General features: G+C 35.9%; 4 protein-coding genes across 5 annotated transcripts; 3 read left to right on the top strand and 1 right to left on the bottom strand.

Annotated features, from left to right (window-relative positions):
* Window positions 1-68: 68 nt before the first annotated feature.
* Window positions 69-1,880, bottom strand: AT2G40390 (neuronal PAS domain protein). The gene is made up of 2 exons (NM_129599.3): window positions 938-1,880; window positions 69-851 (listed from the first exon to the last, which is right to left on the bottom strand). Exons 1-2 carry the CDS (start codon window positions 1,786-1,788, stop codon window positions 212-214), a joined length of 1,491 nt encoding a protein of 496 aa, NP_181570.2. The 5' UTR covers window positions 1,789-1,880; the 3' UTR covers window positions 69-211.
* A 1,705-nt stretch (window positions 1,881-3,585) lies between these two features.
* PRA1.B2 (prenylated RAB acceptor 1.B2) lies at window positions 3,586-4,727 on the top strand. The gene has a single exon (NM_129598.4). It carries the CDS (start codon window positions 3,798-3,800, stop codon window positions 4,437-4,439), a length of 642 nt encoding a protein of 213 aa, NP_181569.1. The 5' UTR covers window positions 3,586-3,797; the 3' UTR covers window positions 4,440-4,727.
* Window positions 4,728-8,393: 3,666 nt separating this feature from the next.
* Window positions 8,394-11,214, top strand: LAC5 (laccase 5). The gene is made up of 6 exons (NM_129597.4): window positions 8,394-8,681; window positions 8,779-8,930; window positions 9,027-9,271; window positions 9,367-9,495; window positions 9,686-10,669; window positions 10,851-11,214. The coding sequence occupies exons 1-6, from the start codon at window positions 8,580-8,582 to the stop codon at window positions 10,979-10,981; spliced, it is 1,743 nt and encodes a 580-aa protein (NP_181568.1). The 5' UTR covers window positions 8,394-8,579; the 3' UTR covers window positions 10,982-11,214.
* Window positions 11,215-12,401: 1,187 nt separating this feature from the next.
* On the top strand, window positions 12,402-16,293 carry AT2G40360 (Transducin/WD40 repeat-like superfamily protein). 2 transcript variants are annotated; one of them, NM_001336835.1, is made up of 14 exons: window positions 12,402-12,702; window positions 12,789-12,912; window positions 13,167-13,252; window positions 13,347-13,501; window positions 13,581-13,698; window positions 13,790-14,048; window positions 14,140-14,248; window positions 14,336-14,438; window positions 14,519-14,669; window positions 14,752-14,884; window positions 14,963-15,069; window positions 15,170-15,234; window positions 15,311-15,860; window positions 15,965-16,293. In NM_001336835.1, the coding sequence occupies exons 1-14, from the start codon at window positions 12,538-12,540 to the stop codon at window positions 16,048-16,050; spliced, it is 2,211 nt and encodes a 736-aa protein (NP_001324711.1). In that variant the 5' UTR covers window positions 12,402-12,537; the 3' UTR covers window positions 16,051-16,293. The 2 variants fall into 2 exon arrangements, with proteins under 2 accessions (NP_001324711.1, NP_181567.3); NM_129596.4 differs by having other exon boundaries at window positions 13,116-13,252.
* The last annotated feature ends 44 nt before the right edge of the window (window positions 16,294-16,337 follow it).

Raw genomic sequence — 16,337 nt, 5'->3', positions numbered from 1 at the left:
ACAACGGAAAAAAACTATGGACTATATACGACTTTGATATTCATATATACAAAACTTTTTTTCTTTATGTCGGTGAAGTCATTAGAAAAGCACAATACTGTATTTTCTAAATTCAATAATTCCATCATAAGTATTATTTTACAAACTTTACTGAAAAAAGCAACAAACTAGGGGAATATTTTGCTTAGGGTGAAAGTAAGAAAAGAAATATCTAAGGAAGATTGAGGTAAAGCATCTCCTTAAATTCCAACTTTCTAGTATCACTATAAAAAGTATGATGCTTGTTAGGCCAATAAGTCAACCAAACGCAACCTTTAACCTCAAACTCCATTACTTTCCCAATAGCCGTTTTATCAACTTTCCACAAAACGCTTTGCCCATAACTATCTCCTGCAAACACAACTCCTCCTTGCTTCGTGAACGGTCTAAACGCGCTCGAGTACCGGTTCTTGAACCAAGCTCGAGGGTTCATCATCGAGACTTTCGATGGTTTAGAGGACGAAACTTCTCTTCCATCGTCAAGATCATGGAGAAACCAAGTGAGATTGGCGCTATAACCATGAACCCATTCCTCGAACTTCCATGGCTTCATGCTTTTTGTTGTGGTCTCGTTGGCTGAGACTTTTAGTCCAAAGAATGTGTTTGGTGGATCTATTGTTGCTTCTATGCCTTTCTCTACTTCGAATTCTGTCAATGGGTTTTCTGAAGATTTTTGTACGGATACCATTAAGATGTTTGATTGATTCGTTGGTGTTAGTTGCAATGATATTCTTGAGGGGAAATGTTTTTCCTCTGTTCCCATGCCACGTTCCGATAATAGTTTCTCGTTCACAAGCCTTATTATGTCGCACCTAGTTATAAACAATATCTATAGTTAAGAGAAATTAATATGAACAAATTACTTATGTATGCTTGATTACACACAATTTTACGATACCTGACGTTGTCAATATTTACTGCGACGTTAAACCACTTTTCACGAACGTAAATCCTGTGGTTCAATTGGATTACACCTTCAAGTTGATGATAGTTTAGCGAGAAGAACAATCTCTCGTCGTTTAGAGAACTATTTACGCTCTCCATTTCCATTGCTACCACAGGACAATACATATGAACTTTCCATAGACCTTGAGTCGAGAAAGCATATGAAAACAAAGGAGAAGGAGACTTGAGATGCTGAAACGCTTTGATCTCGATGATCCAGTTGGTTATTGCAAGGTTCAGCGATCTCATCCATTGTTCTTCAAGGTTAGAGCCTAGTTGCACCATGAGCAACTTAGAGCCCTGCCTTGACCTACAAGTTACCAGCTGATCTTTCACCGTTTTGAGACAAGTTGTTCTCAGGCTCGTTGGCGCCTCGTAGATGCAGATGAGGAACACGAAAGTGAAGAAAGCGAGGTTGAAAACGTCTTTGAGGTTAGAAGTGGAGCCTAGGTTTTGGAGTTGGATTGAACAAGTGGTTCTCTTGACGTTATAGTTGAGAACAACGTCGACAAAACCCATCAATAGAGTAGATATGACGTTTTCATTGAGGAAAGTAGTTGAATTAGTGCTAATGGTTCTGAAAGTTTTTGAAATAAAGAGAGTAATAGGAGTCTTGAAATTGGCTACTATCGAGAAGGTGAAAAAGTTTGGAGATTGAGGGGTACGAGTAAGAGTGAAGTTCAAAGATGGGTGTGATGAATTTGGAGAGCAAATACACATGGACATTAAATTTCCTTTCCATAGAGAAAGAGGAGGAAGAGTTTGAAGCCAAGCAAACGCATCAGGTGTGTCACAAGAAGCCATTAGAGCTAATATTGAATATCTAGTTGTTGTTCTAGATATGTGTGGTATAGAGAGTATATGATTAGAAGACTAGATTTATCATTTATATATAGAGAGAACATTTTAATGAGTGGAAGAAAAGTAAAGGAAGAAAGATTCGCTTATTTTTTTCAAAAGGTAAGCTAAACAAAATCATGAACTATTTTACGTAAACCAGAAAATATAGAGCTACGCACGAACACGAGACGTCTCTTTAGTAAAATATTGAAAATTTGAAATGTGATAATGATTAAGAGTCCTGCAAATTATGAGATAACGTACAAGGAAAAAGGTTTAGATGATAATTAGAGTAGCTAGACCGTTAAGAGGGATGTAATTAAATTGATAAAGTACGTGCTATTCAAGATTCTTCCATATGTGGATTTCAACCCGAATTTCCAAGAAATATTCTTGATTAGGCCGACGAATATTGTTATTCGATGCCTCTATTCTACTCAATAATGTTTCTTCGTCTTTATTTAGTTTACTAATTATATGTTTGATACATAAATAAATACGAATTATGGAGTGTGTTTGTATATACATAAATACGAATACGAATTATGGAGTGTGTTCAAATAATTATACATAAATAAATAAATACGAATTATGAATTATATACAAATATAAATTATATACACTTGAAGCCTGACGATTACAATAGCAGCTGATCATTATCTTCGGGGTGAATTCAAATTATGGATTGTGTTTGATTTCCTCAAGTCTTAATTTTCATCTACTTTTCAAACGACTAATTAATAGTGGCTACATAACTAACGACTCGATGATAAACACTCCAAAAAGCAATCAATCACTTGAGCAAAAGTTCAAAAGAAAACACTCCAAAAAGCAAACGCAAACACCAAACAAAACAAAACTCAAGTAGAGTTTTAGATAAAGCAACAGTAGAATTTTAGAAAAACCAAATTAAAACACCAAGTGTTTATGCCAAATAAATTGGCTAGACGAAGCAAAACAAGAACACATTATTGATAGTGTAGATTTGGAGTTCACTAATTGATAGTGCAACGTTTGAGTTCAACATTGCCTAGGCTGAGTGAGAATATCTTATTGTTTCCATCCACGAATTTGAGAAAGTAACTACATGTTACCTTTACCTTCTTGTTATTCTCGTCAACCTCATTTATCTCGGTCATCTCAACATGAACAAGTTCCGCAAACCTCCATTTGTTTTCATTATCTCATTTTGATTGTCCCAATCATGTCAAACTCATCTTTTATCGCTTGCACCCCCTTCTTCATGTAGTCTCCACCACCGGTTGCATAGGCGTCTTTAAAAATGCTCTCGAGTTCCCTCCAGTTGTCTTTGCCCCAAGTTCCTGGTGTCTCAAGACACCATAATTCATATATAACTCATAATTCATATTTATTTATGTATATAATTTGTATTTGTATATAATTCATAATTTGTTTAGCTTCAAGTGTACATAATTTGTATATAATTTAATTTCACAGTTTATAGATATATTTAGTAAACCTTTATCATTCATGATCAATTGATCATATGATTGTTTCATTTGTTCAACGAGAACACTCATAGGGTGGGAAATGAGATGATAATTATTGAAATGATCATATAAACAATTGTAGGAAGTCGTAATTTATCTGCAAATAAAATTAGAATATTATTAACTACACTAATTTACTAGTTTGTGTTGTGTTATCCTTGTAACATCATATAGATACAAACCACTGAACCAGTAAGATTGTTTGTTTGTTGAAAAAAAAAAAATGGTTTTATGAACCAATAGTGGAATATATTGGGCCTCTTCCAACATTATAGACCCATCTAAAAATTGCTATTAACTCCAACTTAATATATTGGGCCTATTCCAAAACATTATAGGCCCATAAAATTTAGGCCTTTAGAATATCTAACACGGTTTTGCCGCAACTTCAGTTTCCACTAAAATCGGAACAACAAATTCACACTCTCTCCGCCGCGCACAGACTCACCGACACCACCAATAATGTCTTCTTCTCCGGCGATTCTTCCCGTCACCAACCAGCAAGCAGCCACTCAATCTCAACCTCCAATCAATTCTCACGCCTTCCGTACTTTCCTCTCACGCCTCTCGTCCTCTCTCCGCGAAAGCCTCTCTCAACGCCGTCCATGGCTAGAACTCGTAGATCGGAGCTCCTTCGCTAGACCTGACTCTCTCACCGATTCCTTCTCCCGGATCCGTAAGAATCTCGCTTACTTCAAAGTCAATTACTCCGCAATTGTCTCGTTAGTCCTTGCTTTCTCCCTCCTCTCGCATCCATTCTCGCTTCTCGTCCTCCTCTCTCTCTTAGGCTCCTGGATGTTTCTCTACCTCTTCCGATCTTCAGATCAGCCTTTGGTTCTCTTTGGTCGTAGTTTCTCAGATCGTGAGACTTTGCTTGGTCTTGTTTTGACTACGATTGTGGTTGTGTTTATGACGAGTGTTGGATCTTTGTTAACATCGGCGTTAACGATTGGAATCGCGATTGTTTGCTTACATGGTGCGTTTAGGGTTCCTGATGATTTGTTCTTGGATGAACAAGAGCCTGCTAATGCTGGTTTACTCTCGTTCATTGGTAATTCTGCTGCTACTTCTGCTGCTGCTTCTGTTGTTGCAGGACGAGTTTGAGAAGCTCGAATTTGATGATTCTGATCCTAGAGAACAAACGAAACCTGGATTCTCAGGGTTTTTAGTTATGTTTTGAGTATAGATTCGATGAAGATCTGTAAGTGTTAGATCTAAAGATGCATTGTTGTGTTGTATTCTTCAATTTCGTCACAATTTAGAAAATTTGGAGCTGATCCTTCTCAAGTATTGTAAGATCTCATTTACCTTAAATCAATTTGATACTCTTTGCCTTCATCACCATATGTTTGAGTTAGATTTAGACTAAACCAGTGAAGATTATAGTTTGACCAAAGTATTAAGGATTAAACAAACAACATGTAGTTTAACAACATACGTGGTAGATGTAAATCTTGTAACTAGTTATGTCTATGTCTCTCTAGCTACCAACTATTTTATTCTTCCACAAGTTTCCTCTATCTCGAAAGCGAACAGCCAATACTGTGTACGAATTTGCTGATAGTAAGAGGGTTATATCATGGGAAAGTTTCCCACTGGATTTACATGTTTGGCCAATTTGACAAAAACGACACACGTTTAGTTTGGGGATTTTGTCTTAAAAACTCGGCTGCCAAAAACAAACTGAAGATTCGGTCACCTGAATTGTCTTTTTCGGTCAAAGTCTCACTGAGTTGCTTCTTTCTTAGATATAATATAGGTGACCTGTTTTTAATCTTCATAACATGAGATATATTTTCGTGGAATGAGTTGTGTCTTGTGAAATCTTTTTTCTTTGGTTTTAATGTTAAGAATGTCTTGTGAAATCTTTTCCTGGATTCTAATTATTGGTGAGAATGTGAGATAAAAACAACACTTAGGTACTAAGTTACTAACCATTAAACATGAAGATAAATAGACAAATCCTCTTGTGTAAAGAAGATTATCCCACTTGTAACGAGAAGGTTTGACAAATCGACAACAAAAATGTGAACCTAGTTAGGGTTCGTACCCACTTTTGACTAATGGAATTAAGATACAAAGGAAACCAAAGAAATAGAGTAAACCAATATAATTCCCATGCTACTAATAATTAATCAAGAAATTTCATAAGTAGCAGTTCAAGATATCGTCATTTCTCATGTCATTTCAAAGACCATGATTTCTTCTCGGAAGGATAATTAAACGAAAGCTTAAATTCATATAGCTAGTGAAGATATTTTGTGAGGAAAAATATATATCTTATGTACTGAAAATATATATATTACCAGAAGGTCTCATGTGAAAACATCTATACTTCTAATTGTAAAACTGAATGACTAGATTATAATTTTCCAGTTGAAATAATAGAAATTATTTTTAAAGTTAATAGGAAAGTGGTATAATTAGAGAACAACACACAAAATCTAGACAAGTAAAGCATGTTGTTGACTATGAACATAATTGTAGATGCGGGGTCAATGTCACTTTGCTATATACAAAAAGGTACGGCTAATTTCTAAACATGAGATTGTCATTATCAGAGATTTAGCACATAGAGAGGTTAAAGATACCAAAGAAGAAGACACTAACTAATTCCACCAAACATAATTACTAATTTCTTGTTCACCAATCCATGTCCCCAATATTCTTCTCATGTACTTCTTCTTTCTTAACAACATGATGTTAACATTTTTTCCCAACTTTATTACCTTTCGGATGGTTATTGTTAAAGATATTTACGTAACGGATTACATGGTCTCTCCTTTCCAAAAGTATTAACTTAATCTTTTAGGAAAAAAAGTTTTAGTTAAAAAAAGTTCTTCCGTATATTTACGTAAGGGGTACACAGTTTTGACGTTTCAATACATATTGGCAAAAACCAAAACATAAAGGAAACAATTTACGACATATAGGTGTAGAGGTAGCTAGATTCGGTTAAAGAAAATTAAAGGTGTTATTGTTAAGACAAGAATATAGGGGTTGAAAAAAGTTGTGATTTAGGCGGTTAGACGAATCATCTTGTTTACCTCAACTCATTTTTACTTTTTTCAACACTAACAAAACAATGATCATTTTTACTTAAGCTTGAAGCCAATCTTATTGTACCAATTTTAAACCACAGAGTTTTCGTTATGATGATAATAATATTAATCTTTCTACGCAATGATGTTACAGTTGATTCATAAGTTTCTTTCATATACGGGTTTGTATGAAGCATATGGTATGGAAAGTTGACCTTACGGTTTTTTTTTCCTTATATTAAAAGTTGACCTTATGTTATGTCTCATATTTTTATTTGTATTAAGTATGAAAACAACATTGAGATTTTGCAAATTCAGATGGGAGGTGGTCAAAAGTGTTACGGACAAGCCACATAAACCCTAAAATGGACCATTCTTCCTCGTAAATTAGTGTTACGGACAAGCCACATAAACCCTAAAATGGACCATTCTTCCTCGTAAATTGGTTTCCTTTTCTAAGAAAAATAATACTAGTAATAATTAAACATAAAGAGAATAATCGTTTCTGGCTTCTTTTTTTCGTTCAATCAACATATTATGCAAGTTTGTATTTGGACGATCACAAACACAAGTTGTCGTTAACAGACTGCGAAATATATTTTTTAAGTCTAACTTATATATTCCAAAAGTTTCTAAAGATGAGGAATCTATTTGCAAAAAGAAAAAATCGTTCACCTGCTATTAACGCCAAACTCACTGCAGAACAGTATATAGTGTTGATGTATAGGTTTTGACATTTTAATTTTGTGTAATTCAAAACTTAAAACAAAAAAGTTGATTCAGTTACTAGAATATCCACTAAACTTAGACTTATCATGAATTGATCATGCATTTTGAGGATAGCCATAGCAAATTGTTTTTTTTTGTTAGTTAACCAAATTGATAAAGACAAGAAGAAAGAAAACATCCAATTCTATATTTTTCATTTCGTGACTTGAAGTTTCAGATTTTATTTGATATGTTGGACTTTATCTATAAACTTCTCAACAAACATAACCTTAAACTCGACCTTAAATCTAATATAGTAAAATATTTCATCGATTTAATCAGCTGGCAGTTATATTAAATCTATTTAAATAAGTTTTTTTAATAAAACGAATGATAAACATTTTGAAATGACAAAAAAGAGTAAAATACAGTTATGACTTAGACATGCGCTCAATTCGTCTTTCTTTAGGTATTATACTGTTGAATGTAGGTGACCACATATAAATAAAGAAATACTACTACGAAAATTATATTATACACGTTTTCCTTCTTTGGTTTTTACGCATACCAATGTTTTTTAGGGGCATATGTCTCCAGCCCGACTAAAGTTAACAACAAAATAACAACGGTTGCATGCAAATGTTACAAATTCAGCATCGGTAAAATTAGGAGGGCTAAAGACCGTAGAAAAACACAGTTCTTATACCAAGACCGAACAGTCCAAGCAGGATCAAGATCCAATTAATAACGAAAGCGACTAGCATAATTATTGATTAGCCATTATCAAAACGATCTTATCTCAAGCCTTATGTATTAAATGTCAATTAAAGCTGTCCAATCTTAGAGAATTATAGTGTCCAATCTTGGGGAATATTTACATGTTGTGCATCCGTGCATGCAGGTCAATTACATGAGCATTTGATATTTATTTAGATAGAGATCACACAACATTGCGTACTTAAATTTTGTTGGCAACCCAGTGTACACATCTCCAGATACTATTTTGATCCATTTAATGGAGGGTCCAAAACAAAATCTTATATTAGTGTATAATTTATATGTACTATGTTTATGGCAATTATGGAATATTACATCAAAAGTCAATAGAAAAAGCGTGTTAACCAAGAATTCAAGAGACGTAATCACCTTTCCAATTTTATTTGTTAACTCGGTGATTTTTTTTGTTTTTCTTATAGGCCCCAGTGGGTGCAACTACTCTTCTAGTGTTGAACCAAGTTTTGGCCTTCAATTAAATCAAAACCTAATCCTCCAACCGCATAATTAAACAACATTCATGAAAATAACATATGCAAAACAAAACAATAAAAATAAACTACACAAATATATTCACCAAGTTTTTGAAAATGTATTGTATGTCTCTCTATATAAACTCCATCTCTTTTCTTGAAACTTCCCAACAAAACATTTTTCTCTCTTTTTCCACACTTCATCTAAAACCCTCCGGCTCGAACAGAAGCTTACAGAAATCACATCAATGGATGTCACCAAGAGCCTCCTCTGCTTCATCTCTTTCGTCGCCTTTCTTCTCTTCTCCTCCGTGGCAGAAGCCAACAAAGCACACCACCACGAGTTCATAGTACGACCGCGTTTCAATAATATGAACGTTTTTTATCAAAATGTTAATCAAAATGTAAAAGAAGATGTATGCTTACATATAATGTTTATGCATGCAGATACAAGCGACAAAGGTGAAGAGACTATGTGAAACACACAACAGTATTACAGTCAATGGAATGTTTCCCGGTCCAATGCTTGTAGTCAACAACGGTGACACTCTCGTCGTCAAAGTTATCAACCGGGCCCGGTACAACATCACAATCCACTGGTAATACACGATTTAAACCACACTCTCGTGCTTTTAGTGATTAATGGGCCCGTTTCTTTACTGTATTGAACGGTTTGGTGTGGCTATCATCTATAGGCACGGTGTGAGGCAGATGCGAACCGGTTGGGCTGACGGACCGGAATTTGTGACCCAATGCCCAATCAGACCGGGATCAAGTTACACGTACCGGTTTACAATTCAAGGACAGGAAGGTACACTTTGGTGGCATGCTCATAGTTCGTGGCTTAGAGCAACTGTCTACGGTTCACTTCTCGTCTTTCCTCCTGCTGGTTCGTCTTACCCATTCACAAAACCCCACCGCAACGTCCCTCTCCTTCTTGGTAAAATTATACTAAAAAATCATAATTAACAAATTCAGTGTGATCATAGTTAATAAATAGGTGATTTTGATTCTGATAATTTATGATTCTTTAAGGTGAATGGTGGGACGCAAATCCGGTTGATGTGTTGAGAGAATCTATACGAACCGGAGGAGCTCCGAATAACTCAGACGCTTACACCATCAATGGTCAACCTGGCGATCTCTATAAATGCTCTTCTCAAGGTTTTACTCTTTTTCTTCAAATTAATTTTAATTTTATCAACTGTCCAAAAACTTGTCCCATATATTTTACCCTGTTTTCTCCCAACTGTCATAACTGACTTTGGTATCTTTTAGTCAAAATAAAACACATCAGCCCAAAAGACTCAAATAAGTATATTAACTAGACTTTTTTATAATCTTTTGGTTACAGATACGACAGTAGTACCAATAAATGTTGGTGAGACTATACTACTACGAGTAATAAACTCAGCATTAAACCAACCGTTATTCTTCACGGTGGCTAATCACAAACTCACGGTGGTCGGAGCTGACGCGTCATACCTAAAACCCTTCACCACTAACGTGATAGTTCTTGGCCCGGGACAAACCACAGATGTCCTCATAACCGGTGACCAACCACCAAATCGCTACTACATGGCCGCAAGAGCTTACCAAAGCGCCCAAAACGCACCGTTTGGAAACACAACCACAACAGCAATCCTTCAATACAAATCCGCCCCTTGTTGCGGTGTAGGCGGCGGAAGTGGAACCAAGAAGGGTAATTCCTTCAAACCGATCATGCCTATCCTCCCTGCCTACAACGACACAAACACCGTCACACGTTTCAGCCAAAGCTTCCGGTCACTTAGACGAGCTGAGGTTCCGACAGAAATCGACGAGAATCTCTTCGTAACCATCGGACTCGGTCTCAACAACTGTCCTAAGAACTTCAGATCAAGAAGATGTCAAGGTCCTAACGGCACACGTTTCACTGCATCGATGAACAACGTTTCATTTGCTCTTCCAAGTAACTACTCACTCCTTCAAGCTCACCACCATGGGATCCCCGGAGTCTTCACAACCGATTTTCCGGCGAAGCCTCCGGTGAAATTTGATTACACTGGTAACAACATAAGCCGATCTCTCTACCAACCTGATAGAGGGACTAAGCTATACAAACTCAAGTATGGATCAAGGGTTCAGATTGTTCTTCAAGACACAGGTATAGTAACTCCCGAAAACCATCCCATTCATCTACACGGCTACGATTTCTACATTATCGCCGAGGGTTTCGGTAACTTCAATCCCAAGAAAGATACCGCGAAATTCAATCTTGAAGACCCGCCTCTCAGAAATACTGTCGGTGTACCTGTTAATGGTTGGGCCGTCATCAGATTCATCGCAGACAACCCTGGTAAGCTAAACTATTAGTATAAAAATACTACTAGTTATCATTCATTACAAGTGTTACTTATTTTTATCCAAATTTCTTCGCTTTTCAGTTTAGCTATAAAATTTACATGATTCGTTAATTTATTATATATATATCGAGACTAGTCCCTAAACTAAATACGTGTAAAAATGATTGAAAACAGGGGTCTGGATAATGCATTGTCATCTAGATGCACACATATCGTGGGGACTAGCCATGGCTTTTTTGGTTGAGAATGGAAATGGAGTTTTGCAGACAATAGAACAGCCTCCTCATGATTTGCCCGTTTGTTAGGAGTTCAAGAACTTTGTAACATAAAACCACATTATAGTTTTTCATGTTCTTCTATTCAATTGTTTTTTGTTGGTTATAGACGTAAACCGGGTCATACTCCTGAGTTGGCCCGGACCCTTCAGATTAAGTTTTCTCGATTATTGATGTATTCTTTTGACATTATAGTACCAAATCAAGTGCTAAGAGCCTAAGCATACGTATCATGAAAGTTTATTTTTTTCGTTTTTCTTTATGCTTAATTGACCCATTACTTCGATTTCTTTTTTTTTGTTAAAAGGTTTCATTCACTCGATTTGTGTATGACTAAGAGCATGAATTTGATATGTTAGAATTAGAATGAATGGTTGTTGAGCTAAATTCCTACTTATTTCCATAATCAGCTTAGAACTTTTGCGATCATAATAAACAACATAATTTGTTGGCGTAATATTTGCTGAGTCAATATTGAATGTTGAAGTTATAAAGAAAGAAACTTATCCTAATTCCATTTTGTTTTAAAACGCATTGCTATGAATTGATGAGTATTATTCTTTTACGTAACATTATTGAATTTGAACTTGAGAAGATGATAACGAAATTAATTGAAAAAGAATAAGTGAATATGACATCAAGAAAAAGTGGCCTGAAATTCCAAATTAGTTGAGCAGAAAAGTTTGGGGCAAAGTGATTTCCGACGCGGATTAATCATAACATCGACATTACTAGAAGAAACAAAAGTTGTCATGACTTTGTTATATTTTTGAGTACTCAGAGGGCTAATTTTATAACAAATGTAACAAATGATAATAATAATATAATTCTTACACATGCATGTTGCCACTAATCTACCGAAATATTAGAGTAGACAAGAAATTAACGTGTAATAATTTGTAAGAACTCCGATTGTCATATTTGATTTAATCCATACAAAAAGGTGAAAATCCAAACTAAATCTTACCGTAGAAAATAAAACTTAGGTCGCGAGTGTGAGCTTAGCTATAAACACGCAAAATATATAAAAGAATAATTGATCTTTTACATGATAGATATTCATAAATTTTTAAGGCATTTGCAAACCAATTAAATACTAAAATAAATAGCAAACTAAACTCATTTGTCATCTTAAAACCTAACATATATATTTTAAAATTCACTAACCAGATAATATCTATTATACAAATTTTAATAATTGTTAATTTATATTGGCGAAAATCATGATATATAACTATTATCAGACACTTTAGAATTGGATCAACCAAGAAGAATAAAAAAGTTTTAATCACAACCAAAAAGTCTATTTGTCGTTTTCACTTTTCACCATTCATCAAACACCACCACAAAGGTTTTAAATTTTTTCTTTTATCGTCTTCACGAAAGGCCCATTAGTATATAGGTCCATTATCTAAAACCCTAAATCTCTTGTTACGCATTCCCATGCCTTGTTCAATAAAAAATTATTCTCAGGCCCATTAGAGAGTTACGACTTCAACCTAAAACCCTAAATCTCTTGTTACGCATCCCCTTGCCTTCTTAAAACAAATTTCTTCTCAGGCCAAAACTCGCCTCTGGAAGCTCCGATGACGAAGAGGAGCAAAGGAGCTAACGAAGATAAGCTGATAGAAACCAAAAGCAAAAACGTTTCTGGAAAATCTCAGAAACAGAAGAAACCAGTAGAAGCAGAAAGCTTAAAAGAGGAAGACCTTCTACAAGCATCCGGAACTGATTCTGATTACGACGGAGATGTATTCTTCTTGCTCCTCTTCTCTTTTGTAACATCTTTATTCTGCATTTGATTTATTCTGGTTTTTTTTTTTTGGGTGATTTTTAGAGTTTGCCTGGTTCTTTGAATTCCGACGATTTCGACTCCGATTTTTCCGATTCAGAGGATGATGGAACACATGAAGGAACAGAAGATGGAGATGTAGAATTTTCCGATGACGACGACGTGCTTGGTACTTTTCTTACTCTGCTTTTCGTCTAAATTAGCTCAAATCTTAAATTTTTAGTGTTTATGCTTTTGAATTGAAGAAGCTAATTATAGTGTGTTAGAAAATACTTGCGGGAGTTTATAATGGGGGAATAAAGTTTCTAGCTTTAACATGGGAAAGTAAATTCAAGTAAGAGAGATTAACTATGTTAGGATATGTTGGTGCAGAGCATGATGGGTCAATTGATAACGAGGATGATGATGGAAGTGAACATGTAGGTAGTGACAATAATGAGGAACATGGGAGTGATGAAGATTCTGAGCGAGGTGAAGCGGTTGAAGAGAGCGATTCCTCAGAAGATGAGGTTTGATGCTTTTCTCTATCTCATATTGGTCTTGAATCTATCTTTCTCCATTTCCAGATGAAGTTATAGATATTTTTGTATCTTTAATCTGTAGGTTCCATCTAGAAATACAGTTGGGAATGTTCCCTTAAAGTGGTATGAAGATGAGAAACATATTGGTTATGACCTCACTGGGAAGAAGATTACTAAGAAAGAAAAACAAGATAAACTCGACTCTTTTCTTGCAACTATAGATGACTCTAAGACTTGGTCAGTATGAAGACTTTTCTGTTTGTTGGTATGTGGTTAGTTGGTGTCATAATGCTGATGAAAGTTTTTGGGGATTTAGGCGCAAAATTTATGATGAATATAATGACGAGGACGTTGAGCTGACTAAAGAGGAGAGCAAGATCGTTCAGAGAATACTCAAAGGGGAAGCTCCACATGCGGACTTTGATCCATATGCAGTACGTATCTGTTTTATGTGTAGCCGTTTTCTACTAATGTTATGCAAATCTCTTCAATTTGTGACCTTTTGATTGATTCTCTTGGGACCAGCCTTATGTTGAGTGGTTCAAACATGATGATGCAATACATCCACTCTCAAGTGCACCAGAGCCCAAGCGAAGATTCATCCCTTCAAAATGGGAGGCCAAAAAGGTTGTTAAGATTGTTAGAGCAATACGTAAGGGGTGGATCAAGTTTGATAAGCCTGAAGAAGAGCCCAATGTATACCTTTTATGGGGTGATGATTCGACATCTGATCAAAAGAGCAAGCATTTAACTTATATTCCTCCACCCAAGCTTAAATTGCCAGGTGAAAACTTTTCGCTGACTTTCTGTTGTTTCTCTTCCTCTCTTGGGAATTCCGTTTTCAAACTTTTAATTTGTACTATTTGGCTTTCCAGGACACGATGAATCATACAATCCTTCTTTGGAATATATTCCAACAGAGGAGGAGAAAGCCTCATATGAGTTGATGTTTGAGGAAGATCGTCCAAAATTCATTCCTACAAGGTATGTAACAGTTTCGCTTATTCTACTCTAATGTAGTTTCTTTGGTATTTGTCCGCTGAGCGTTTCAGTAAATATATCTGCGCATAGGTTTACATCTTTGAGAAGCATCCCTGCGTATGAGAATGCACTGAAGGAGTCTTTTGAGCGTTGTTTGGATCTATACCTATGTCCAAGAGTTCGAAAGAAGAGAGTGAGTACTTATCATCTCAGTTTTTGGTTTCTTCTTTGTTTTTCCCGTATTTTTTCTTACATTATGTTTCTTTTCTCCAGATAAACATCGACCCTGAATCTTTGAAGCCTAAGCTACCTAGTAGGAAGGATCTTAGACCTTATCCTAACTCCTGTTATCTTGAATATAAAGGCCATACAGGGGCTGTTACTTCAATATCCACTGATAGTTCTGGCGAGTGGATAGCCTCAGGTATTTCATTATTTTTTTTTTTTTTCAATGAGGTCTCTTTTGTTTTCAAGATGCTAATCTTGTATTCTTTTTTCCTTCAAAGGTTCAACTGATGGATCTGTCCGTATGTGGGAAGTGGAGACTGGTAGATGCCTTAAGGTCTGGCAGTTTGACGAAGCTATCATGTGTGTGGCTTGGAATCCTCTTTCCAGGCTTCCAGTTTTAGCCGTTGCCATGTGAGTGAGGATCTTGTGAATATGCTTTTGAATTTATTATAATTGTCTGTTGTGAAACCTTCTCATCTCACATTGCAGGGGACGAGATTTGTTTTTTCTGAACACTGAACTTGGGACTGATGAGGAACAGGAAATTACTAAAGAGAGGCTTCACTCAGGAAACATCCCAGAACCAGACGCATCTGGTAAGTGGCTTGGAATAACTGCCATCATCTCGTATGTAATTGTGATGAAATTCCAAATGATTAAATCTTTTTGGTTGGTATGTTTTGCACGACTTCATAGTTGCAGCAATTGTAACCTGGCTACCTGATGAGTTATATGGAGGGATTAAGATAAGACATTTTAAGGTACACTTTTGCAAAAGATTCTCCTTTTAACAGTTATTACATAAGGAAAATCTTAAACTGGTTTGTTTACTTTCAGAGCATATCGTCTATTGACTGGCATCGTAAAGGAGACTATCTCTCAACAGTGATGGCATCCGGGGAAACACGGGGAGTGGTATTGCACCAACTGTCAAAACAGAAAACACAAAGGCTCCCATTTAAGATTCGTGGACTTCCAGTCTGTACACTTTTTCATCCCAGCCTTTCTTACTTCTTCGTTGCGACAAGAAAGGACGTGCGTGTTTACAATCTTTTGAAGCCAGGCGAGGCCACCAAAAAGCTTGAGACAGGATTGAGAGAAATCTCATCAATGGCGATTCATCCTGGTGGTGATAATCTGATAGTAGGAAGCAAAGAAGGGAAGATGTGTTGGTTTGACATGGATCTATCTTCGAAACCATACAAGACTCTCAAGAATCATCCTAAAGACATTACAAATGTGGCAGTTCATCGATCATATCCGTTATTTGCTTCGTGCTCGGAGGATTCAACAGCTTATGTTTTCCATGGAATGGTGTATAATGATCTGAACCAGAATCCTCTGATTGTGCCATTGGAGATTCTAAGAGGTCATTCTTCAAAAGGAGGTCAGTTTTTACAGTGTATTTGATTCTTACAAGAATACACTATCGCATATTAACTTGTAAGATCGTTTATATTAATGTGTTTTGATTATTTTTTATGACTGCAGGAGTCTTGGACTGCAAGTTTCATCCGAGACAACCATGGCTATTCACTGCAGGCGCTGACTCTATTATCAAACTCTATTGCCACTAGATTGGTCGCAAACCATATTTTGACAATTTTCATCTCTTTTCTTCTTTGTTGTATTCACCACCTTTACTCAAATATTGTATCGTACAATTTTGTTATACTGGATTTATTATTGAGATTTCTAACTTGTAGCACTTCCAAAATGGTAAAGTCCAAAATCTTATTGTATCGATTTATTTGGCAGCGTTGGTTAAGTTGTGGCAAGTCCTTAAACCCAAATGTTGATTTGATAGTTTTTTAACGTTCACTCACAAGCGCCACGTCATCACCGAAATATCTGAAATATCTAA

This window comes from Arabidopsis thaliana, chromosome 2 (genome assembly GCF_000001735.4).
Source record: "Arabidopsis thaliana chromosome 2, partial sequence".
Lineage (NCBI taxonomy): Eukaryota > Viridiplantae > Streptophyta > Magnoliopsida > Brassicales > Brassicaceae > Arabidopsis > Arabidopsis thaliana.
Note: the sequence above shows the minus strand (reverse complement) of the source record. Positions and strands in the feature narration are given on the sequence as shown.